Here is a 26,058-nt window from a genome sequence, read left to right as displayed (position 1 = left end):
AAGGATTCGGTCCCACGCCTTCGAGCTTAGGAGCGTACAACCTTAGCTTTAAGGAATAGGGCCACAACGGAAATACGTAAATATCCAAGTGTAGTACACATAGAAGAAAAAAGATGATGACCACAGGTCCACTGACAGCCACGGTACGTTTTATCTTGAGCGCTGTGCAGTTGTGATAGATATGCAACCAGTGGATGAGAGTTTCAGAGTGTCAGCGGATCTCTGCAGGGCCGCGAACTTAAGTAGATGTAGAAAAGGTCCGTTGCAAAGTGTGACATATAAGGGCGTTATTATGGGCCACACATCTGTGGCTCTCTTTTTTCGCAGCATAAAGAGAAATACACCACATTTCACTTCTCACCGAGCGGAACGCCTGGCATTAATATGCTCTCTCAATATCAACTTCAACGAAGTCATCAGATCATGTCAGCGGCAAAAGATAGAGAGCGCCAGCCTGACGACATTCTGTGCGTTCCGGTTACGTAGTCATCAGAACAATGTCCGGATAATACCATTCACTGTTGCCAACTTCGAATGCCTAATATAAAAATGTGTGAGAAAATCCGTGAGTATGCATACTCACATGTCCGTCGAAGGTATCGACAGCTTTTCCAACTTGAGCTTGTTTCGCTGGCTTTTGGAGACGTGTTCGAGCATTTCTTGGAGTAACTCTATAAGACTCGTAAACTGCAAATCAGAAAAAAGGGCAATCTTTAGTTTTAACATCAGGCGATGACGTAAGAATAGCAAGCGTGTCTAACAGCGTTGTGTTGAAGCGAGTCACACACCCCGTCTCTTTCAGGAGGGAAGAATTCGAAAGCGAGTCGATGCTGGTAACAGAGATTGGGTGTGGTTCTGAACTGGATCTTGCCCGTAAGTGACTGGTGAAAGAGACTTGGCAGGCGAGTAAGTGCTCACGAATGTTACTTCATGCAAGCACGAACGTGAGTGCCAGTAAACGTGGGTTGGTCCGGACACAAACTCAACTGACATCTCTTCAGCCGGCGTCAACGAGTGCAGGTGAGTGTTAACTAAAATCGGCGTCTGTTAATATAGATGGCTGCATGTGAGATTGCGACTAACAGTGTACGCATTACAAAGAACAAAATGCCATTAGGAGCCTTTTGATTCTGCCTCATCTTTATGTAAAACTTTTGATTCAGAACTGATGGATCGTGTAGTACGATTCGGCTCTGGAAAGGTAAGGTTCTGTGTGCAGCGTCTGAGGGATAGAGTACTTTGGCTTGGTAAGCCTCTCGCCAAAGGCGGCTAAAATAAGTTTACGTGACATGATCATAACCATGAATGAAGTCATCGTTGCGTTCTAAGCAAGTATTGGAGACAAAGGCACATAGCAGAAACGGGCACAAGTCTTTTTGAGGTTCAGAATGTGTACTTTTCTCTAAGTCCAGGCGGCTCGCTTCGGCAAACCTCAACAGCATGCAAAGAGCTAGCAGGGGCACCGCAGTCAGTACTCGCAAGTCAAGCTTCAATAGTTCTCAATAACTAATCAGCTGGAAGTAATGAAGAGTGGTGTCGCTTCTGACCTGATCGAGCTTCAGGGCTGGGCTGACTACGACGGGTATCAGGGCTGGCATCACTTTGGTGGCGAGAAGGTTGACCGTTAGTCCGTATCGTTTGTCGCTCAGCATGTGCTTGTAGATCCCTGCGCATACAGCACGCCCACCGCACAGACTCAATCACTGCGCACAGAGGTGGACATCAGGTTGAGCGACGCTGTCAGCTGTACGACAGTGCAGCACCTTCCCGGCTAAAAATTACCACCAGACAAATGTCCGTGTCTACGATTGTCAGGCGCATCTTGGCCCACCAGGCACGCGAACTCCCGTCCCCCCGAAATTTATTTGTTAGATAGCAGCTGGCCAAGCACACTCTTTTAGTGAAGCAATGAACGGGGATAGTTGATGGACGTTCATGAATGTATTGCGCTTAGTGTTACACTGACGAAGATAGGGAACAAGACGCGGACGTATGTGACGCAAATTACCAACTTGTTTGGTAGTTTTCGCATCAAAAACAAAAACGGAGCGAGAAATATGGGAGACACTTGCAATAGCAAAAGAAAAAGAGAAGTGCGTAAGCACTCCGTCCGCCATGCTTATCGAAGCTGAGGTCGAGTTTGCCAAGGCAAACGGATGCGAGTGAACGATGTTTTTCCGGCCGAAAGCATCATCCCATGTCGTCACGTGGTCAGATCTTTTTGTATCCCCCCGCCACATCTCCTTGTGTATAAGCGTGTTCTTTCGCAGCATTAAACAAGTTGGCAGTTTGCGTCACGCATGTCCGCATCTTGTTCCTTATGTTCGTCAGTGTAACACTACGCGCAATACAATCATGAAAGCACACTCTTACCGTGCCGAGTCAAGTGCGTGCCTTCGCATCGGAAAACAATCCCTGGCTGCGCCACTGATGACGGCACACCTACTGACATGGTAGAGCAAAATAAGCCAACCCGGCTGGCCTTGGATGAAACGGCGCAGTGCCAGTTTGCATAAACTTTTGGTGCGAGCCTGCACCAGCCGTTGCTATCGTCAAGTTTGTGGAGCAAAAAGAAAAGAAGAATTATATAGAAGAAGAAAAATGAGTCCAGCGCTTTACACAAATCAGTCAGTAGAAGCTATTCCAACGAGTCAGCGTTGCTGTGGTACCTATGCGGCTCTCTTTTCGTCATATAATTGAATTACTGGATTTTGTTCATGAGCCTCTTCTTCAAATCGGGGTGGCGTCTAATACCCCTAACTTTGTTACTATGACCATTCTGTCGCGGCTATTCTGAGCCCTTAAGGTCCGTGTTTCGGGTTGGCAAGCCATCGAATCGTGATATATTTATTTCTTTGCTCTCAACTCTAACGTTACTTTCATTCTGCGTCTTCCGTACCTTCAAGTAACCAATCCTATTTCCCCATTCTACTACTAACTAACGCAGATCTCGTTAAACCTTTGAGTTTAACGAGATCTGCGTTAGTGAGTAGTAAAATGGGGAAATAGGATTGGCCTCTCAATCCGGAGGCTTCGAACAAGCTAACTACGTTCCTACCCCCACCCTCTGCAGAGTATACATGCCTGTCGATGCGTTAACTGAAACGGGTTTTCAGCCATCTTGCTGACGGAGTGCACGTCTGCATACTTACGGACGACCGGCATGAGTATCGCCGGGTCCTGGAGCTTGGCCTTTCCCAACATGGGCAGGACTTCATCCAAGATGTCCGTCTTCTCGAGCTTGTCGATGATCTTTTCGATGCAGGTCAGAGCGTTAGCCTGCACCTATGATGTGGAGCGAGAGAGAGAGAGAGAGAGAGAGAGAGAGAGAGAGACGTAAACTTAGAACGTTGGAGTTAGTGGCACGTACCCACTCGGAAGGGCTGTCCGATAACAGGGTGCACTTCAACCTGTTTAGGAACCGCGTGCATCCTTTAGTGTGCTTTCTTTGAGTTTCCTGTGCCTTCGCTTGCTCGCGTGCGAAACTTAGCAAATGTTCGTAATATCCGGCTGTCTCCTGTGCTTTTTGTTCACCCTTCTTATGATTTTAGTTTCGCTTTCCTTGCCTAGAGGAGTAGCCGGCGTCCGTATAAAAGCGCCCCCAACCTATCCTTTAATTTCCAGCCAATAAAAAAAAAAATTAGCAAATGTGAAAGAAATAAAAAAAAAGTTGAGAATAGCTAAAAATAAAAGAAATATATCTCATAGAATTAGCTTACGTTAGTGATGGAAGATATGAAAAAAATATTAAAAGAAAACGAATCGAACTAAACTTGATAGAAAACAAAATTCAGGGTATTACAATTTAGAGTTTAAATCACGTTGACCCTATAATAAGTCGTGGATGCAAGAGCGAACCTGCCTGTCCTGCCCAAAGGTCGAGGCACCCATAAAGGGCAAATTAGTAACAGTCGTATGTAATACGAGAAGAAGAAGCGGTGTTTTCAATGTTCCTTCCATAGGGACAATTAGTCGTCGTCAAGAAATGAAAAAAAAAAACGCTTTGGGGTCTCATCTTCTCTATTCTCTACAAAAAGAACAAAGAGATGAGGCTGCCTGACTATAGTCGTGCATAATCAAAAATTCAAAGACGGTCTGCGACAGCTTAATAGGTTCTTAATTTACGTGGCATTGATGCCTTCCTGTTTGTCGCCAGTGCTTACAAGCTCTATCAACAATTACAAGTTGAGGTAGTTAGAAGCTCAACAGTCGAGTGCAGCCTACCAGCCTCAAGAGTACTCGCTTTCATGTCAACAAGTGTGGTTCTTTCAGCAACGATTATTATTACCCGTGAGTCACCACTCCGTGCCCTTTGGTACACATCCGCGCTTGCGCAATAATAACCACCTAGGCTCGATGCCTCCGTGAACTTAATCCTCCGACTAAATTCCTTTTCAATCCATTCCACACACGTGTCTGTAAACGTGCTACATATAACCCTTCGAGGCCCTCGTCCTAACAGAAAAGGTGGAGCTCCCGCACTTACGATTGATCTTGTCCCTTGCCGCTCCGTGGAACATCAAACGACCGTGGTGAGCCAACGTTATCCTTTCAAGCCGTCCCCCCTCCCCTCCCCCCTTCTTCTGGAGCAACCATCTCGAAACAATTTTCTTACGCAACGGACAGCAGTCGTCGCAGTAGCACCAGAGAGAGAGAGAGAGAGAGAGAGCGAGCGAGCGAGAGAGAGAGAGAGAGAGAGAGAGAGAGAGAGAGAGAGAGAGAGAGAGAGAGGAAACGTTCGGGTGCGAGAGTAATTGTTTCAAACACCTTTTCTCTCTCTCGTGTGGTACTTCCACACGCGTATTTTCGCATGGACCGTTGACGTTCTACTTGTGTAAACGCCCGTTACGAAAAGCGATTATACCGCCACTTCTAAAGTGACCACACCGATCCATTTTCAACGCTCGTCATAAGGTACCTCACGCATGAATACTTCATATTTTTTTTTTTACGCGAACGGGAGAAGCTTAGCCTCGTCCGCAAACGAGTTTCTCGGCGTTCCGCGCCGTATTTACGATTGCATAACATTTCCCTAATCCGCGCAGCAGCTTCCGCGATGTGACGCATCGCTCGTTGACTGTAGTTAGGAGTTGTACATACTGTTGGATACATGCGTGAAACGTAGGGCCACTTGTGGAAGAGAGGGAGACGACGATGGCGGAAAAAAAAAGTGTCTTGCCGGTGTGCAGTTCGCCTTCGCGACTCAAATAAACGTCCCCCGGTACTCGTAACAATATTAGCGAGTTTTAGAATAGAGGCCCCAATAGTTTGGGGCCACAAAGAGCTTTGCGGATGTTAGGGCACGCAGGAGCGAAGAGAAGAAAAGCTATTACAAATAATTAAATAAAATGCACCATTTCATGATAGGAATAGTAATTTTGACTTGCGTATATTCGGGTTTAATTACAATTTAGAGGCTAATCTGTAAGCAGAAAAGCAATTAGCTGCGCTTAGTTTTGAGCAAACCAACTTTACGTGCCTTCACCAGCCAACCTTAGCAGTGTTAGGCCTACGAGCCATAATATCCACAATCGAATTCGGAATCAACGGCGTCTAATGAATCAATCTTCATAACACACGCTAGTTGAGAGAAACCGATAACCGCAGTTATTTCTCCTAGCTTGCGAACTTCACGCGTTACCACGAATCGAACGCAGTCTGGTGCTATGTTAGAGCCGTTGCTTCGATGCGTGCCGCCATGTTTGCTGACGCAAAGCTTTTGGGACCGCTATTTGGGCTCTCGCTAAATCGGTGAAATAGCGTTCCCAACGCAAAACCCAAACGCAGTTTGCGTCTCGCGCATGCGCAGTGGCTTCGACGCTTATTCTTTGGGACCCCTATTGTAAAACTCTGTTTTCAATAGTGCGTCCAATTACAAGTGCCGTGAAAATGCCCCCGCACCCGTCGACCCACTATTATTTGCTCGTTATCCTTTCGCACAGCGTGTCCACCGTCAACGAATCCTCAATATTATTTCGTGATATTCTCATCAAGGTGTCCTGCCAAGTTTGCATTCTTTCTTTTTCAGAATGTCCTGATTTATTTTGATAAACACCAGCCAGCTATGATTGGACGCTGGGTATGGTACGGGGAAGTGCTTCAGATATTTGAATTGAGAGAGGTAACATGTAACATTCTTTGGCGCATTTAAAACCTAAAAGAAAACGTACACAAAAGCGAGAGATACACATGGGGCCGCGTTTGTGTACATTCATTGCAAAGCAACAGCAAGCGATTGATGTATCGCACATAACAAACAGAACGCAAGCAGGAGCCGATAAAAGATCGGTGAAATATGATCGTGCGGCTAACTAGATTTATTTCCCCACTGCTCGTCATTCTTTCGGAAAAGACATACTACTTCGAGTATGTTTGAACAAAAGACGGCAAGTTAAAATTCCTTCGCCGTGTTGCACAACGCACTGCAGCATTCCAAATTGAAATTTTCTGCTCCTCATGTATGATTGACAAAGTTGGCGACCTAATTCTGATGTCTCAGAAGGGCAGCGGATTGGGAGAGTTGGCGTTCCGAGTTAGCAATAAAATTCAAACAGCGCTATACGACAGAAAGAGGAGGAGACAAACACGGCGCTGAAATTACAACTGATTTATTTGAAGTAAGAAGTCTGTACTTATACGTACAAAACTGGGCACGCATGCGCCCGGTCATACATCGATGACCAGATACAAACTCCGGACAGCCAACATAAGCACGCGATGTATCTGCCTTGCAATCTACCCTTTATGCAGCAATGCCATTTCTTTCGCTGTCAAGATTAAAGATGTTTTGCTAATGCAACTATTAGATTTTCTGATGATATGGAATGCTTCAGCGACTTCTCTGGTAGTCTTGTCACAATTCAAAAATAACAATTTTGTATCGTCAAAGAAAGGTACGCATTTACAAATACTGCAATGCTTTGCCAGGTTAGTGTCTTTTTTGTCGAATGAATTGGCATGCTCCATTAGTCTAATATATATGCAACGGCCTGTCTGTCCTATGTAAGTTTGACCACAAGATAAAGGAATTTGGTAGACAGCGCACTTCTTGCAACTGATGTACTTATTGAAATGATTTACCTTGCATGCAGCATTCCGTTTAAAGCCTTCCTGCTTCCTGTGAACTGCTGCCCCTAATTTACCCAGCTTCATCGGAGCAGAAAAAACGACCCTCACACCATACTTGGCCCCTACCCTCTTAAAACGATGTGACAACGCGTGCTCATAAGGCATGACAACAACTTTTTTCCCCGCAACATTTTCTTTGGGCTGTTCCGAACATTTCAGCGCTTTTATAATCTTATTAGCACCAGCCACAATTACAGAATCGGGAAAACCGGCCTCGCTGCATCTCTGGGCTTGGACCATCAGGCTACTGGACATTTGATGAGTACACGATTTTTTGACAGCCATACCAATACATCCTGTTACAATTCCGAATTTAACAAGCTCCGAGTGACAGGACGCGTAGTTTACAAGAGGTTTTTCACTTCTGGGAGCGTATCGCCAGCATACATGGTTAGACAAAAAGGTCAAATTTAGATCTAAGAACTGCAGGACGTTCCTCTGTGGCATCTCATGTGTGAAGCTCAGTCCAGACCCATGCTTAGAAAAAACATCGAGTAAGTCAGGCACACGTTCGGCACCCTTAGACCTAACTAAAATTAGGAAATCATCCACGTATCGAAAAATTTGAATATACCTTCCATTTAAGCCCTTCTCTACTTTCCTGTCCACATAACTTAGAAAAATGTTACTAAGTATTGGGGCAATTTTGGCACCAATACACACCCCCGACTTTTCCTTGAAAACTTTATCTTCCCACATTATCTTCCCACCACTTTCTGGTCCTGTCGTCTAGCGCTGTTTGAATTTTATTGTTCCTCCGATGTCTCAATTTGACAAAGCAAGTCTCCTTTGTTTGCCGCGGGCGGCCATCCAGGCTGCTGCCAAGGTTGACGGCCACCAACGACAGATGGCGCCACCGTCCCGCTAACGCGATCGCGATGCACGGGCGCCGATATTTCTGCATTGCCTGCTTACCTTTGTCGGTACAAATGCGACGCGGATGAGCGTCACTTGCCCATTTAATAACTCGTACTTCTATTTTGGGTTCATTTTATTCAAGTTTTGACGAGCGCTACCTCGCATCACTCAAACGAAAATCGGCAGCCTAGTGATGACTGAATACGTCGCAGCTGAATGTATTACCGTTGCCGAGGAACGAAGGCTGAAACGAAGGTTACGTGCTGCGGTGGCGTGCTCGCGACGAATAGAACGGCTGCCGAGATTTGCCAAGTTCTCCCTTAGGAGATGGGCACGAGTATTGAAGTTTAAGTCGGCGAACCGGGCGCCGAATTCAGAAAGCTTTTCTCTTTCGTAATGGCTGCTTGCCAGTAGCCGGCCGCGTTCGGTAGCGATAAGCGTTATCAATAGAGTGTTTTAGAAACGTTTGGGGCCCCACAGAAATAGCGTCGAAGCCACTGCGCATGCGCGAGACGCAAACTTTGGTTTTGCCTAGGGCACGCTATTTCACTGATTTAGTAGGCGCCCCAGAAGTTGCCCCAAAAGGTTTGCGTAAAAAAACATGGCGGCACCCATCGAAGCGACGACTGTAACCTATAGCACCAAACTGGGTTCAATTCGTGGTAACGCGTGAAGTTCGCAAGCTAGGAGAAGTTATTGCGGTTATCGCTTTCTCTCAACTAGCGTGTGTTATGAAGACTGATTCATTAGACGCCGCTGATTCCGAATTCGATTGGGGATTTTATAGCTCGTAGGCCTAACAAGACTTAGCTTGACTGGTGAAGGCACGTAAAGTTGGTTACTGGAAACTGAGCGCAACTAATTGTTTGCGGCTTATAGAATAACCTCTAAATTGTAATTAAACGCGAATACACGAAAATAAAAATTACCATTCTTATCGTAGAATTGTACATTTTATTTACTTATTTCTAATAGCTTTTGTTTGACGTCGTGATGGTGCTGTCAGCGCAAGACGCCATCCGCAAACGCACAGCCCTATTCTAAATCTATGCACTCTTTCGTGCCCCAACACTAAACCCGGAAAGCTCTTCGGGGCCCCTATTCTAAAACTCTCTTAATATTTGATTTTTTAGAGGTTTAAACTCGCTCATGTCCATGAGTGTGCCGTGAATCTCCTTGCCACCTGATGCGGTTGCTGCCTTGGCTATGGCGTTGCGTTACTGAGCTGGTATTCGAGGGCTGAATCCCGTCCGAGGTTTGCGCATTTCGAAGTGTCCGAAATTCGTTCGTTCGTTTGTTTGGGCTATTCGCACACATTTACAGTCATCGTCGATGGTCTCTGCGCAAATTTTCTTTTGGCATTGCTAAGCAAGTTCCTGCATACCTCCCATAAAGTTTAGTTAGCGCACTCCGTTTATCGTCGTCCCTGTGTAAGGTTATGCCGGCCGAACTACGCAAGTCGCACTAACTATAGCCCCGAAAAATAGCATGATAACGTCGTCGACAGATCGCAGAGGGATCGTTTCTAGCAGACAAGGCTGCTGATGGACTAGGAGGTCGATGTGCACTACGGCTGGCAGTTGCGCGCTCAAGAATCTTGTTTCGCTCCTCGAAGTGTCGCTATCTTTCCAATGAGCAAAAACTAGCCCATGGGACATCCCCTCTTAATACTTTTTATTCGCTCCTCGTAATCTTACAGAGTGAGGCCTGTACAATAACGCAGGAGCAGTATTTGCAGTAGCACTGGGATGCCATTTTATGTTGGGTAAAAAAAGAAAGCACAGTGAAAGGAACCTCACCTTGATTCCGGAGTTGTTCTCGAAGACTTGCTTTGTCCTCGGCAGCACCATTTTGCGCACAGCACTTTCTTCGAGGTAGTCTGCAATTTGCGCTATCGCATGCATCGCTGCACACTGATAAGGAGTGTAGGGGGGGGGAAGAAAAAAATAAGATATAGCTCACAAACAGTAGTCTGAATTGAGTGTCGACGAAAAAAAAAAGAGAACAATTTTAAACAGTGGTGGTTACAAGCGACAAAGACTGTTGCGCTGATCTGAAGATTTTGGTTTGTTGCGTGAATGATAGGCGCGCGCACAGGTGGAAGGACAAAGAACTGGTGTAGATGTGAGCGATGTTGAGCAGCTGCGCGTGTTTAACGTTATTGATTGCCGAGGGCAAAGTTCGTGGCACATACCTGGGGGAGCGGGGAAATGGCCAAGAGCAGGCTGGTTATCCACGAAATGACAAAGAATAGCCGAATTGACGATTGTCGCGTTGCGACCTACCGATAAAAAGTTACTACGGCGTAAAAGAAAGTTTAAGATAAATGTAACAACTTTAGCACGGTAACTGGTTGGTTTCGATAAGATAGCCCCGTACTGATGCCGTATCAGGTGCCGCACTGGAGGTGGGTGCAGGCGCCAGCGCCATGGCTTTTTTTTTTCTTCCTTAGTACGCCGTGGCATAAATTACCACGAATACACGCACGCACCGGCTTAACGTTACCGCTCCGCACGTTCAAACCTTGCGCCACGCGAAGGCCGTTGCCGAAAGCGGTTCCAGCGCGAGCTTTCCTGAAGCAAGCTCGTCTGATCGGTTGCACTTCTGTGCACTAGGCAGGGTTGGTGAATACGAGGGCAGCCATTGGCCGGCTTCAACGTTCATTTACGGAATCGCATTTACGGAAGCTGCAGCTCGGTAACCTTTCTCGCGGAACAACAATAACAACAACAAAAGAACGAAATGTGTCACGGCTACGCTCGAGCGACTGCTGGTTACGGGTATATTGTACAAAGTGTCGTTCCGACTTGATTATGCGAAGCTGCAATCGTGATGAAACGAGAAAATTTAGGGGCAAAAGAACGTTGGCATCAGGTTAAGCTCTCTGTTTCATGTTCCTATGGGTGGGCAGCGCAACCCGGACGAAGGACGAGAGGAAGTACACAACACGAGCGCAGACTAAAAGCAACCCATATGAACATGTTCAAGCCCCAACTCGCTCAGCTTGCCGTCTTAATCTCTGTTTCAATTTCTGGGCCCCTTTTAAGCACTCCTACACTTCGCAAACTTTAGTATCTTGGGGAGAAAGGACCTCTTTTAGCATTTAGCGGAGAAAGAAATAGTGCTATCAGAATTAGACATCCTTGTTTAAATGACAATTTCTCAGCTCAAATGACGCAAATGCTTGACATCTCGACGGCTTTGTCCTTTATTCGTTGATTTAGATAGCACAATACCCAACCAAGGAAATACAACTGATATTCTCGGTCAATACGCATAATTTGCAGACTGGTATCATCTCTCTTCTAATTGGCCGGCAACCGCTGTAAGGAGGTCACCACGATGCTAGACCGCTAAATCGATGCTAAATGTGGTAAGCGAATATTTTACTCGTTATAACAAACCCCTTAAACCAGCTGCCGAGGCCCACCGGCTACGGCACTCTTCGGCCAAGTGCGAGGTTGCGAGTTCGATTTCTGGCAGCCGTGGCTGCGTTCTTTCTCTTTTTTGTTTCTTTCTTTCTCGGGGAGGGTGGAATTTAAAAACGCTTTTGTGCCATGCTCTGCGCGCACGGTAAAGAACCCGATGTGGTCTTAAGTAAAACGAGAGCTCTCCACAATACCCCGTCTCACATCCGCTCCGTATCAAGAACCCAAGCGCCCCCAACAACACGAAATCCAACAATCACGTATGAAAATCTGTGGTTCTCGGGTAGAGGGCTTCACATTATCATCAATCTACAGGGTGTCCCAACTATCGTGTGCCAAGATTTAAAAAAAAAAGAATATATGCGAACGCCATGTAGCTGGACAGAACCAAGGTAACGTTGTTTGCCATCGCTTGTACATATTCGTATTATCTTGTGCATTTCGCCTAATTACATGATTAGTCCTAATTATTTAATCAGCTTGTCAAATATTATAGTTAGATAAAAAGTATAAATGAGAATATCGTAGAGCTCAATACGTGCTACAAAGAAGCTTTTTTTTTTTCCGAGCGTGAATGAAGCCCGCGAATAAAGGCAAGATTGCCGCGCGACTGGGCGTTCGAGGCACTTTGCGTGTATTGTCCTTATCTTATTGTCCTATCTTATCCTTTGTATTTTGTTGAATATTGTTGCTTTTTCATTCTTTGTATAGCTCACACATGTATTTATGTCGGGAAAAGAAAGTGTTCACGCCCGTCTGCTAGGCTCTCGGCTGAGAGCGGCAGTATTGTGAAATAAATAAATAATAAAAAAATTCGCAGGCTCCTTTCACACTCGGAAAACAATTTTATGTAGTACGTATTTAGCGACAGAAAGCTGTATCGGGAGTTTTTCATGTTTCTGCATAATTTTATCAGCGACACTTTTCATCTAATTATAATATTTGAGGAGTTGTATAATTAGTTAAGACTAATCATGTAATTAGGCAGTATGCAAAAATTAATCTCAGTATCTCCAAGCGACGGAAAGCATCGTTGCCTTGGTTCTGCCCAGCTACGTGGCATTTGCATAATTTTAAATATTTGTCCATGATGGCTGGGATACGCTGTATATTAATATATATCTAGGGTATTAGATATGGCTTTGCGAGGAAAATGGAATTTTTATTGGGCGGTTTAGTTTTCAACGTTTAAAACGCAATCAAGTATGAATCGAACAAGTAAACGAACGTTTCTATGCACCGGCCTACATTAATTTCTGTATTGCTGGCATCGAGTGGGGGCCGCCGGCATAGTGCACCGTATATTATGTTATAATATGCCGTATAATGGTATTACCATACTACGTTTGCCAAGGAGCAAAGGTAAATCAATTTTAACCTTGAATTTCGAGCCAGATAATTAGCGGTTTCTTTATTGAAATTCAAGAACAAGGACGGTGTCATTAAAAGCCGTGGGCAACTTCAGCGTACCAGTGCGTCGCTTTCTTTCCTTTTTCTTTTTTGATAAATGGTGATCAACTTGCTACTGTAAATTTAATTTTTAGTCTATATATTTTTTTCTGCTTATGATTGTATAGATTTGTAGCATTCTTAATATTTTTTACAATGTTGTATTATTGCTTCACGTTCAACCTATGAACACAGAATAGATTGTATACATTGAATTTACTTGTCCCGCGTTTCGCGTAGGAAGTGTTGTTTGCCCCTTGATATTAGGCGGGCATGCCAAACTGTATTCGGAGCAATAGCCTCCGTCAGGCTGTTCGACCTTTGGTTTTATTTCTGCATGTGTATCGAATCAGTCAATAAAGGAAGCCACAATAGTGACAACTCGCGTTGTCACCGCGTGACGCTGTGAGGGCGCACCTGAATCTGCGGGGTTGTTGAATCAAACGAGTTGTACAGCATCGGAAGAACGTCCGCCTTGATGTCCGTCTTGGGGGTCTTCTTCATCAGGACGTCGAGATTCTCCAATAGCGTTACCGTCGCCTGCGAGAGCGCATTTCAAAGTTCAGCTGTTATAGAATCAAGTGAAAAGAGGAGCCCAGCGTACAATGGCCTTAGTAACCGGACAAGGCTGGCGTTTAAGCCAGACCCGTCTGCAATATTTCCCCTCTCCTAGTTTAGCTAGTGTAAGTGTATTTACGCGTTATTTTCTCATGGATGAATAAAAAAACAAAAAAAAAGAAACAAAAAGAACCATAGGTCTCGAATCTATACAGACCTCAGGAAATATATGCCGTTAGCGTTACGCCTGCCGTCATTCGATTCTAATCTGCCGAGATTCGCTGTAACTATCCCTCTGTCAATTGCCGCTGCTACTGCTATTGCTCCTATCACGTGACCTATCCGCCCGCGCATCCGATAAACCCGGGCGCGTGCTCCTCATTTCTCACGTGACCTCTGACACTGCTTCTGCGTCACTCCTGTCAGTAAAGTACGACGTCGGGCTAGTTGATGTGTAGCAAACGTGGTCACGATTTGGCGACTTGTGCTCGTCTTGAAGTGGCCGACAGCGGGTGAACAAAGGAATCGTCAGATTGTGGCCAACGTTCTCGACAAAGGGAACTTGTCTTCGTCGTATATTCTGAGCAAGACAAGTCTCCGTGTCCACATGTTGGCCACGGGACGATGCAGAACCTTGACGAAGACAAAGTTGTCCTTGCCAAGACTCCAAGATGAAGCTTCCTTTCATCACCTATTGTGGATCCATTTGTATCCACCTTCCTGCAACATTAAATTTTTTTTTGTCTTGTTTCAACGTGTCGTTCCCTTCGCTCGCGCCAACTATCTCTTCCATTCCAAATTTCGCTTTTAGACACCGCTTACAAGACGGTCCCATGAAATGCTAACGTATTAAAGTGAAAGAATACCGCGCTGATGTGCACTCGAAGCCTGTATAGCATTCATTAAAACATTAACACAATTCGTGACGGAAATACAGCCTGCTATATTTGAAAGTAAGCAGCAGTCGAACATGCGGGCGTCCCCCAACCTTCTATGTGTACTGAATGACCTTTTTAAGGAGAACGGATTCACTACAAATCCGCTGTGGCACAGAGTGCAGTTCTGTCGCACTATATGAATTACATGAAGAGGTTGGCAACGCTTGCATTACGAATCGCATTGCGACTGTCCACACCGTTCTCCAGTCACAGGATTCAAGCCCAGCACTATGAAGTCGTATCCACTTGGAAGAAATAGTGCGCTTAGCTCCAGTTAAAAAAAAAAAAGCAATTCGACCTCATAATCATGGTGAAAAGCACCGATCTTTTCACTAACACTTATCAATGCTTCATTTTTTGCACAGTACGTCATTCAATTTCTATTTGTATCAGAGTGTCGGATTCCCCCTTTTTTTCTAGTAGAACGTGTTTATGGGTTTCAGTAATACTTTCTTTTCCCTTGCACTGGACGCAAGCTGTCTCACTCAGTAAAATGCTCTGAATTTTGCAAATGCAAATTTGTTCCTAGTATTATGCACTTGTTTAAATTATATGCGCCTTTCTTATAGAATAACACTCTTAATCTAGTTACAGATGTGTCCCAATAACTAAGAAGAACATATCTAACGAAAAAAAAATTCTCCAGACACTGAGTGGCACCTGTGTGGGAAGAATGTTCTTGAATGACTGTCCTTCCTTCAGTGGGGCTTCTGCTCTCTGTTATGACAGGCATCGCTCTTTATTACCGTCTATATAGGCTCCACTAAATATTGCGGAACACATTCGCTTAAACGCTCAACTTACGACGTGAAAGCTATCGGTAACGAGATTAAGAGAGTTGAAAACAAATGTTCATTGCGTTTGGAAAAGGTTGCGCTAAAAAAATAAAAAAAGAAAGGTTGTGCCACACATCCTCTCATCTCGTTACAGCTTACGTCAGGCCCTTCGAACAAAGCATCTTTTTTTTTCTTCAAAGAAATAAAGAAAAAAAAAGTAAATGGAGGAAGAAAAAATGGCTGTGGCTTAGCTAAGGGTAAGCCCAGGATGCGAAGCATACTAGCCTTTATTTTAGTTGTTGAACCACTGCTTATCCTGGTGAACTGCTGTTGCTTGGCTATATTTGGTTCGGCTAGACGAAGAAACAACTTATGCGTTACTCTGCTGATTCCTTTATTTTCAAACCAATAAACACGCTCTACCGCTACCAATACCGCTATACCGCTGGTATAGCGGTATTGGTAACCTGGTATAGCGGGAGGAGCGGGAGTTAGGCCGCAGGACCATCTGTGCGACCGCAGGCGAGCGCACGAGCTGAGACCCGGCTATGTCGCTACGCGGCCGCAAGCGAGCGCACGAGTTTAGCCTCCGCTTTTGCAGCTGTTATGACGTCATATGGTAGCTACGCGGCCGCGCGCGGCGCAGCAAGGAAGAGCGTGGTTGTGCGGCTAGTATGCTTCGCATAAAAACCAGAGCCCTGCGGAATTAAGAGGGGCACCTGAACAGACTTGGGCATGCCGAAGACGCTTCGGAAGATGGGCAAGATGATGGTTTGGTACTCGTCCACAGTGCTCTCCTCGATGATGAAGAGCAGGGGCTGCAGAGCGGCAGCTAACACCTCGGGCGATTGCAGCTCCATCTTGAGCGAGGGGAGCACATGCTGCCACCAGAGTTTCTGCGAGGGGGGAGAGGAGAGAAGGGAAGTCCCGCAGAGACGTCACGGTTCCAACTCTGAGCGGTGCCGAAACAGCAGGCGAGACACGGCGGCATGAACACAACAGATCGAGGGAACCATGACGACGATAACTACGATGAGGATTGTTCCATTTAATAAAAAAAAAGAACACCAACAGAACTCTGTGTCGAATTCTTCCATTGCGACTTTCTTCTTCTTTTTCCTTATTTTTTTTTTATTCCGGCAGTTGATGTCACAGTAAAACTTAGTGTTGCAGTGATTGTACCACATGTTGCGCTCCGGCGTTTTTTCCTGTTTGTCCGCACAGCGACCTTGTGCAATTGCCTTTGTTTATTCGTTTGCTTTGCGACTTGTCATGCGATCTGTGATCGCAGTTATGGCTGGACTGTGATATCATCAGCATTTGTGACATTTGTGGCATTTTTCATATTTATATATGTTTATGAGTAGCGCTTGTTAACGTGTGGTTGAAACCACTACTTGAGATGCATACTTATCACTTGTGTACTCAGTACATTTAACCCGCGCTTCAGTAATCTTCGGTTCAGGTGTAACTTTAACAAATTAAAAAAAAGGAGTAAGTTTAATCGCGACGAAGAGAGGTCAGCTGGCGCATGACAGGGGTGAATGAATATTGCAGGGAGAGGCATTTGTCCTGCAGTGAACATAAATATTTTGATGGTAATGATGATGAGTATGATGAATTGACTGTAAACGGTCATCATCAAAAGACGGTCATCATCAAAATTGGTAAAACGCTGAAAGCCACGAAGAGATCGACGCTCTTTTTGCACGAAGTAATATTCTAACCTTGTCTCCTAATGTGTTGTTTTTCGTTCAGACTCCATACGTGTCTCCATCATCAATCGTACGACAACGGTAAGATACGAATTTCTATTAATAGCATTCTGGAGCGTATGTTCAAACGGGTAGTGTCATACATTGGTCATTTTCTTGCCATGTTTCCAGTATATTTTCTCTGCGCAGCTGTTCACGCTACCTTGCTGCAACCGTGTGAAACTTTCAGGAGCACTCGAACAAAAAACTACTGCAATATAAATAAAAAAAATTAAGGTGAATTAAAAACTTTTGTACTTGAAACTGCCCGGCCGACTTGGGGCATACCTCAAGTTCTCATTTTTTTCGCGCATAATTACGATTTGAAACTTTTCCTATATGCTTGATCATTCCTGCGTTCAGTGCTTACTTGCATATGTCTTTTTTCTTTATATAATCACGTCGCTGATTCTTACTAATTTGTTTTTCTTGCATGTTTTATACTTCAGCTGACTTCGGCGCTATATAATGCCCGAATGGGCATTCAAGTTACATGAATAAATAAATGTCTTTCCCGAAGCAACAAAGCAGGGATTCGTTTAGACAAATTGCATCCTAATAGCTGTTGTCTTTTATCACTTGATGACAGCTCTAAAATTACGGTTACGTCTTCACTGCTGGATTACAAAGCCCAATCCTGTAGATTTTTTTTATTTTTCGAGTTGAATATGCTGCATGATCGGTTAATGATCCAAATTATGAAGTACTATTGCGATTGATGCCACGATCGGTGTGGCTATGATTACGAAGCTCGTTCTGTTCATATAGCCTACTACTATTTTGCTGGTGCTTTCTTCCTGCCACGATTTGGCATTGCATAGCACGCGCATTCGCCACGAGTGAAAATGGCGGATAGTGGTCTCCACCTGGTAGTGATGATGGTTGGGATTCATTGGCACCCCTTTAAAAACTGGGCGGAGAGAAATTGTCACCTTGCCTGCTTGATTTATTCAGGTATGATATACGTGTTTTTCATTCTAGAATATTACATACATCTCCTTAATCCTTTCTTTTTTCTCTTCCTCAAATCGTCTACATCTAACTTGAACCGCTCTACCTATGTCTGTAACGTATCCGGTCGTATTAATCTCGTCCATGCTTTTTTTTCCTCAAATACTCTAAACGTCTCTTGTTTATCTCGACTACTGACTGGTTGATGCTTCCACCGACTTTAAATTCAAGCGCTCATAGAAGGTGTACGTTACATGAGGGTCTTACTGGATGAATCCTTTCGCATTACATGGGAATGGGCTGAATGGTACCTGTATTTTTGCTGCAGCATACACATGCCTCATCTTGTTGCGAATATTTGCTCCAGTATGTTTTTGTCCTTAGGCAACCTGCTCGAGCCTCAAATAGCAAGGCACTGCCTTTTTTGTTATCCTACAGATTTTTGCCTTACAATTTATTTCTCCTCATTCTTCTGAATATCCACGGTAATTCTTTTTCGGTTTTTTTTTCGGCATTGAATTCGTTGTCTCTGTTTAACTCACTCACTTTTCTATGACTCCTAGTTGTCTATCGACACCTTCAATTACCCTGTAGATGGTTGCCAACTTCCTTGATATCTTTATCCATTTTGCGTCCACGCTTTTCGGCTACAGAAGTTTGTGCACTTTAGCCGTCCATTTACTTGGAGCCATGTTCTTGAGTCTTTTTTAAAAAAAACAAATTTTGTTAGTGGCTTCTCTGACTTCGAAAGAGGCCCAATTCGTGTCACCCTGTGCTGCCTCATTTGTGGTTTTGCCGTGGGCTCCCAAAGCCGACCTGCCTATCGAGCTTTGGTTAACTTCCAACCCCAACAGGATATCCGATGTTAAGTACAGAATAATGGCGCTTGTGAACGTGAGCGCAGGCACCATTACCCCTTTCCAGAATCCACGCACCACTTCGTATTTATCGTGGCCCCAAAGTGCTTTACGTTTCACTTGTGCTGCATTTCGCTGCGCCTTTATTTTCATATTCCCTTGGTGGGTGCTTGTTTATGCATACGCCGTGATATTTCTATTGCTTGACCGGGAATATGAGTTGCTGTTGAATTGACACCACGTAATTGCTCGTCTCTTGCTTACATATAACAATTCCCAACTTCTCAGTGCTAAACTTAGGGCCTAAATTTGTCGCCGCGTTGCCACCGATATTCTCAAGTGTCTGTAGATCTCTTGCATTCTCCGTTGGTAGCACTATGTAGACCGCATACATTAGTCCTGGGACCTTCTGTTGCACCACTTGTCCATTATGCATGCACGATAAATCAAACCCTGATTCACTGTTTTCTGGTCATCTTTCTATGCCCCTTAACATGAAGCATACCTTTGGTATGTTTGGCAGCGCCGTCTTGAGGTTGTGGTAGAAGTGTGACTTGTGCGTAGAGTCCTTCATCTGGATCACGTCCAGGTACTGCAGTCCGTGTACAGCTGGGTCCATGAAGTACTTGATCTGCGTGCGCGCGTCATGAAAACAAGAGTGGAGAGCATCAAATCCTGTTTTTTATGACACGGAAGCGCTCTTCTGCGCTTGTGCCGCCCATAATGTGCACATATTTTGAGTCCGTTATTTACAGCGATGCCGCATTGGGGCACGATTCGTGGTCATGATGATAACTTCTTTCATACATCACGTGAATGATAGAGCACATTAGCGTTTACGTTTTTCGTCGTTGCCCCGCGTTTTAAATCGAACAAAATGACGTCACAGCCGTTCAACAACCTACCCATTTCGTTGCGAAGTTGGCGCTAGGTGTCGCACCATTTCTCGAATGAGGTGTGCGCAATCGCGTAAAATGTTGATGCGTTGACAGAATAGACGAGCCCTAACGCAATGCGCTAGAGTTGCGCAACATTTATGTAGTTGCAGTCGCAGAGAGTGGCTTTAATTTTGTTCGAAGCCAAGGCGAAGAAAACGCAGATGCCTCAATACTTTGGCTTGTCACCTGGGGAGACGCAGGTGAGCATTGAGTAGAAAACAAGGGAACTTAGTTTGAACAGGAAGACAGAGTTAGCCATAAGTTAGTAGACTTAAGCCGATGAGAACGACGTTTGGAAGGATGTGCGTTCCAGCATCATTAACGAATCGTTTCTGCCTTTCTCCCTCACATCTGTTCCTTGTTGCGTGATTTCAATACAGGAAGCGCAGAAACGAGGACGCACTCAACCATCTAACGCAGCGAGCGTAACTCGAGCAGGCATCGGGCTCTGTCGACGCTCGCCTTCACGCTAGCACGCACCGAGCTTCGATTAGGAACTCGCTCGGCCGTTGAGCCCACTGCGGAACCGCGCCCATGCTCCGGGATTACCGCGTGTCCGTGACTTCCACCGGACTGCGTGTCGTCTCCAAGGCGCCCAAACAACAGCCTCTGTGCGATAGTCTGGGCTACTCAACGCGCGATGCCGAGGGTCTTCCGGTTCTCCGTCCGTGGAGACTGGACGCCTGTGCAAGCGTGTGTGTCTGTTTGTATGCGTGCGTAGGTTGATCATGTATGTGGGAGAGAGAGAGAGTGTGTGTGTGCGTGTGCGTGCGTGCGTGCGTGTGTGTGTGTGTGTGTGTGTGTGTGTGTGTGTGTGTGTGTGTGTGTGTGTGTGTGTGTGTGTGTGTGTGTGTGTGTGTGTGTGTATGTGTGTGTGTGTGTGTGTGTATGTGTGTGTGTGTGTGTGTGTGTGTGCGTGTGTGTGCGCGCGTGCGTGCGTGCGTGCGTGCGTGCGTGCGTGCGTGCGTGCGTGCGTGCGTACCATATTTGTAGACCTGCAAGTTCACCAATGTGAGATGGCCGGATAACCACTCCCCCGGATGCTGGGAAGATATTGCCGTACCGCTTATCTTTTAAGCATACAGATAGAGGATAATGTATTCAAGTGAATGTTCGATGTGTCTTCGTGGAGGTGGGTAAAGTTAAGGGAGACCGAACTTAGTGTGAATCATTGTGAAAGATCCACAAGCGCAACTCCATAGTGCGTTAGGCGTCTGACGTTAGCTCGTGACCGGACCCAATCCTTGAACTACGTCACCTAATTAGGCTAATACATTCTTCGGAATGTCCTTGGTCCTTGGCGTTCTCACACGGGTTGATGCGCAGATTCAGTTGCACGTCCTTTGTGTACGCATAGCACCCATCCCGGGGAGGTGATTTCAACGTAACAATTTTTGTGCTTTGCTATGTATGACGAAAGATTTCAGAAATTAGTTGTAACCCGTGCGATCTTTTTTCCGCCTAGTACCCTGTCTAACCGTCTAGGCTATCATTCCAGTCAACGTCAAGTCTAGAAAACGCCGCAAGTTCAGAGACGTAGGAGGGCTGTGGAGGATAACACGGCCTTGAACACGTCCACAGGCGCGACACATGAAGGAGACCACGCCCAACTTCCTTCAGTAACAGGCTCGCAAGTATATTTTCTAAGCACTAACTTTAAACAATTTGCTTGTTGTATTTTTGTCGCTCATTTAAGTTCTGTACCTTATATTTATTAGTCATTGGAGCTCCTCTATTCAACCGTGACTACAGGACCTCCTTCGGGAAATTAAGTATAGCCGCCCGTATACCCAATCAAGAAATATATTGAAAGCGAAAATTTACACACAATGTCAGCGACGACAGTTCTTTTTTTTTTACATATTAGTGAGCGTCACCGCATGCTAAAAGCTCTGGTATACAATGGCGCTTTTGTAGAATGAAGCTTTCTGTGCATAACCTCGCTAGCTGAAACAAGCTTCGTGTCAATTAGGTTAACCATTGCTTTGGATCTACGTATTTTCTTTTTTATCGACATAATGAAAAAAAGGAAATGTTAGCCCATAGACGTGACGCTGGCTCTTCTGCGGCTCATGAATAATGTGTTACGGTTACACATATAGCCGTATGCACCCAAAATGCCAATGACCCAACAATTAGGCGCGTAGAATAGACCAAGAAAGAAAAACAACAACAACAACAACAGCTCGGCGACCAACTTCACGGAACGAAAGCACTCCGCACGTAAAGACCAACTAACTCGAAGGGCGTTGTACAAGCAAAAAAAAAGAAGCAAGAAAAATAAAACGCGCAAGCATCGAAGGCCCGACTGCTGCTGCTCGGGGAGTCGGGCGTGATTCCGAGGCAGCCTAATGCCTTGTCCCGGGAGACGACCGCACTGCGTTAATGAGCGCCGAACAGCGCCCCGCGTCCCTGGTCGACCAACACCGCGAGTCAGTCTCGGCCCTTGCACGAACACCCCCCCCCCCCCCCCCCTCGGAGACTGGACCGCCTCCGGTCTCGCGAGGACCAGCGTCCTGGCGCCAGAACAGCAGACGAATGCACTCAGTTGAAAGCGCGGAGTCAGCGAACTCACCCGCCTAATGTCCTTCTTTCCTTCCCTCCTCTCTCTCCCTGTCATCCCTGCTTTACCCTTTCCCACTCCGCCGGTGTAGGGTAGCCAACCGGACGTTATTCCGGTTAACCTCCCTGCCTTCTGCTTTTCTCTTTCCTTCCTTCTTGGAGTTTTCGACAAACATTACTAGACGGGACTCTGGCTGCGTTCTAATGCTCGGCGAAGACCGCTAAATAGACAGCTGAGAGGACAGAGGCCATATGAAGTGTCGATCGTTCCACTTCTGACAAAGCCGACAAAAATGAAATAAAAGACAGCTTCGCACAAGAAAACAAGCATCGAAGACAAAAAGCCATTGCGCGCTATTACTCTCCAAACGGCATGGCGGCTGGGCCGATTAGAGGTTGGATTGCGCAACATTTTGACGAGACACACAGAAGAGAAACGCACACCACAGAGCGCTCTGTGGCGTGTATATCTCTTCCGCGTGTCTCGTCAAAATGTTGCGCAATCCAACCTCTAATATGCTATGCCAACGCGCCCAGTCTTCAACCTTGGCTGGGCCGAGTGCTTGGAAATTCAACGAGAAGGTCGTCTCCGAGCTAGAAAAAAAAAAAAAAACGTAGTCAAGCCTTCTTTCGCTTCTAATCGTCCCATGCCCATCACTGATCACTAGACACGCTTGCAGACAGACGTACGTACGAGTGCTTTGTCACCGCGCGTATAATCGCGCGTGGGTCATCGGTCATTACGGTGCCAGTTTTACTAGTGCGTCGTCCCGCTCATGCAACTTGTCGCAGTCATCACTTTAACTTTGTTCCATTCCAATCACGCTCGGCCAGTTTCATGTTTTCCCTTTTTCTCATTGACGGTTCTGCTCTGGGATGGTTTTGACGGCTTAATTCGGCAATTCTCTGCTATGCAACTTGCGAAAGAAACCGCTCATCATGTAGCCCGTTGGTTCTAAAACTCACCTGTGTACTCGTAGAACTTAATTCTTGGTTATGTGCTTTGTTATAAGATTTTTTACAACCTACTTCGCATGCAATGCTCTGCTGTTTCTTGTATACTTATATACAGTTCCACGCTTTGTGTAGATTGTTACGTCTATGCAGTTTCATGTATCAGACTTACTGCTTATGTGAGTCATTATCCCATTCATCTCTGCAATGTTTCGTAATGAGACTGCAGTATTTACAAATAAAATATTTAATACAAGCTGCGTTGTGTATTTCAGAGCTTCGCACACAAAAAGTGTTAAAACAGAGCGATAATATGTTTCTTATTGGCGTTTTCTTGTCCATGCTAAATGGGTGAGCTTTAATTGCTTGAGCTTAAAGCTGTCGTCTTAACAGTCATAGCAAACTGTCTTCAATGCTGATCAAGATGATTTATTGGCATCCCTTTTTAAACGGCCTCGTGACAAATAGTCACCTAGTTTGCCTGAGTTTCAAGTATTCTATACATGCTTTTCATTCTAGCATTTTCTATACCTCTCCTTGCTCTAGTTTTTCTTCCTCAAAATTCTTCTATCTACCTTGTATCGCTTCGTATACCTGTAACGGATCCGATCGTAGCAATCTCTTCTCTACTTATTTTCCTACAATACTTCAAATGTCACTTGCATATCTCGAGAGCTGTTCAGTTGATGCTACCGTCCAATTTATTCAAAGCGCTTCTGGAAGGCTTACGTTACGTACAGATATAAGCGGACGAATATATTCACCTTCCATTAGGATGTGTTGAGCGGCCCCCAAATTCTTGCTGCAGCATGCACATGCCCCCACTTGTTGTGAATACGTGCTCTGGTACGTTCTTGTCCTTAGGCAACCTGCTGGAGCCTCAAATAACAAGGCACTGCCCTTTGTGTTATCGTACATGTTCTCCCATTCTAATTTCTTTCTTCGCATTCTCATGAATCTTCATGGTCTAGTTTATTTCCATTATTTGCATAGAGTTGACTGTCTGTGTTCCTCGCACGTTATTTTTGATGTCTTCCGATTGTCTACTCACTTTCGATTACCCTGTACTTGACTGCAAACTTTCTCGACCTGCTCTTGCATTCCGTGTCCATGCTTTGCGGGTACAGATACCTGTGTACTTTAGCCGCCCATTTATTTTCATTCACGCCTTATGCCGGCCAGAATTAGAACACGCCTTCTGGCGCCAGCGTCTACGGAAGCTGCGAGTAGGGCCTATCAGCCGGCGTAGGAACGGGGGTCATTACATGACGGTGATGATGATGATGATGATGATGATGATGATGATGATGATGATGATGAACCTAATGTCCTTGGCACACACCCACGTGACGTTTGCTCAAACTTTGTCCTTCTGACTTCAAACGGCTTTGTGGCATGGAAGATGGATCGCCCTCAACAAAGTTCATTGCGTTGTAGATACGACAATTCCGAATGACTAGGCGTCCGCGCAGGAATTAATTTATTGCAGTGCTGGCGAGTTCATAAATTTATGAGTGCTTCGAAATTTAGAAGGACAAAGCGTAAAGAAAATAATGTTCTTAAATAAATAGAAAAATACGTCACAAACCCAATTGAATCCACAAGCGCGAAGATGAGACAAAATCCGTACGCTAACCGTCATTCCCGTGATAGCCGATCTATCGGAGTACCACGGCTCCCTCTAGAGATGATGATGATAAAAGTTTTGCGAAATGGGCGGGACTCATTTACCTGCTATGTATAACGGAGTTGAGGTAATAGGAAGTCCCGATACAGCCAATTAGCTGCCATTATTTTAAATTCAGCCTATCTTTAAATGCTGAAAAATAAAAAAAGGACCCATACTGTAAATAACTCAAAAGGTTTTTTTAATATGTGTTATAAAACATATAGTTGACATACCTGCTTTAATTCTGTAATTATAAATTTAGTAAAAAGACATTAAATTTACCAATTATGAACGATAGAAAAACCGTTGGACGCCCTGTCAGGTTTCTGCTAACAATATACAGTTGACTTCATTCGTATAGGGAGCCTTGTTTTCTTTTGCTAACTTGTTGCTTGATAAAGCTGGCACACCAAGAATATTGCTCATTTGTAGCATTGTTACATTTCCACATCATGTACATCTCTTTGTAATTTTTTTCTTCATATATTGATGTCTGTTTCGAGTCGTTTCGTTTCGTAAAAGTTCGGCAAGTCGCATTACCGTTTTTATGTGCCACGTGTGACGTTATCAACGTCAACACGCTAATGTGGCGTTAAAAGGCGGCAATCTGACGTAGACACAAATAAACTGATAGATCCGTCTATCTTTGCTGTTCTTTCTCTCTCTCTCTCTCTTTACATTTTGTGACCGGTGTCTCTTGCTCAAAGAATCTCTTCTGGCCCCTTACTGATAATATCAGTGTACCTGAAATGTCTTCCATTATGGCCCTTGCCGATATCTCTCACTTTCTCTCCTTTCCGCGACGTCTGAGTTGCGCGAATTTCGGCTACAGCGACCGATATACCAGCGAGTATTATGTTCACGCTGCTGTTGGAAACAAATGACACAGCTGCGCAGCCGTACTGCAAACATTGTCCTCACGTTGAGGCTACCTAGACATGTCCCCGTGACCTGGCTCCACAAATAGCGACGGTGCAGGTACAACGATAACAAGTCTCGTAACCATAACCCAGGTCCTGTAACCCGCCTATCGCCATCAAGCCGGCGGCTATTTCATAAATAAATACTTCTAATAATGTTATCCCCGCCAATGTTTACCTTATAGCCAGCAGGTGTTGCAGGGCAGCTCCGTCGCGTCAACATCTCGCACCCGCTTATAGTTAGTACCAATCTTACTAGTCCGGTTTTTGTGACGCTTCTTAGAACGCCGTCCGAGGAGTCTAAGCGCAATCCTAAAC

The 26,058-nt window shown here is 45.2% G+C and overlaps 1 protein-coding gene across 2 annotated transcripts in view; it reads right to left on the bottom strand.

The window, feature by feature from the left end:
- Window positions 1–26,058, bottom strand: part of bma (SCY1-like protein bma) — a 141,315-nt gene that overhangs the window by 19,387 nt on the left and 95,870 nt on the right. For both annotated transcript variants that reach the window (XM_075669279.1, XM_075669280.1), the window contains exons 8-14: window positions 19,203–19,328; window positions 15,855–16,031; window positions 13,281–13,403; window positions 9,786–9,899; window positions 3,153–3,285; window positions 1,548–1,666; window positions 584–687 (exon numbers count right to left, since the gene is read on the bottom strand). In XM_075669279.1, the coding sequence (XP_075525394.1) occupies window positions 584–687; window positions 1,548–1,666; window positions 3,153–3,285; window positions 9,786–9,899; window positions 13,281–13,403; window positions 15,855–16,031; window positions 19,203–19,328 (896 nt within the window). The remainder of the gene's footprint in view (window positions 1–583; window positions 688–1,547; window positions 1,667–3,152; window positions 3,286–9,785; window positions 9,900–13,280; window positions 13,404–15,854; window positions 16,032–19,202; window positions 19,329–26,058) is intronic.

The sequence above is a fragment of the Dermacentor variabilis genome, chromosome 9, assembly GCF_050947875.1.
Source record: "Dermacentor variabilis isolate Ectoservices chromosome 9, ASM5094787v1, whole genome shotgun sequence".
NCBI classification, from domain to species: domain Eukaryota; kingdom Metazoa; phylum Arthropoda; class Arachnida; order Ixodida; family Ixodidae; genus Dermacentor; species Dermacentor variabilis.
This window is presented reverse-complemented; position numbering and strand designations above follow the sequence as displayed.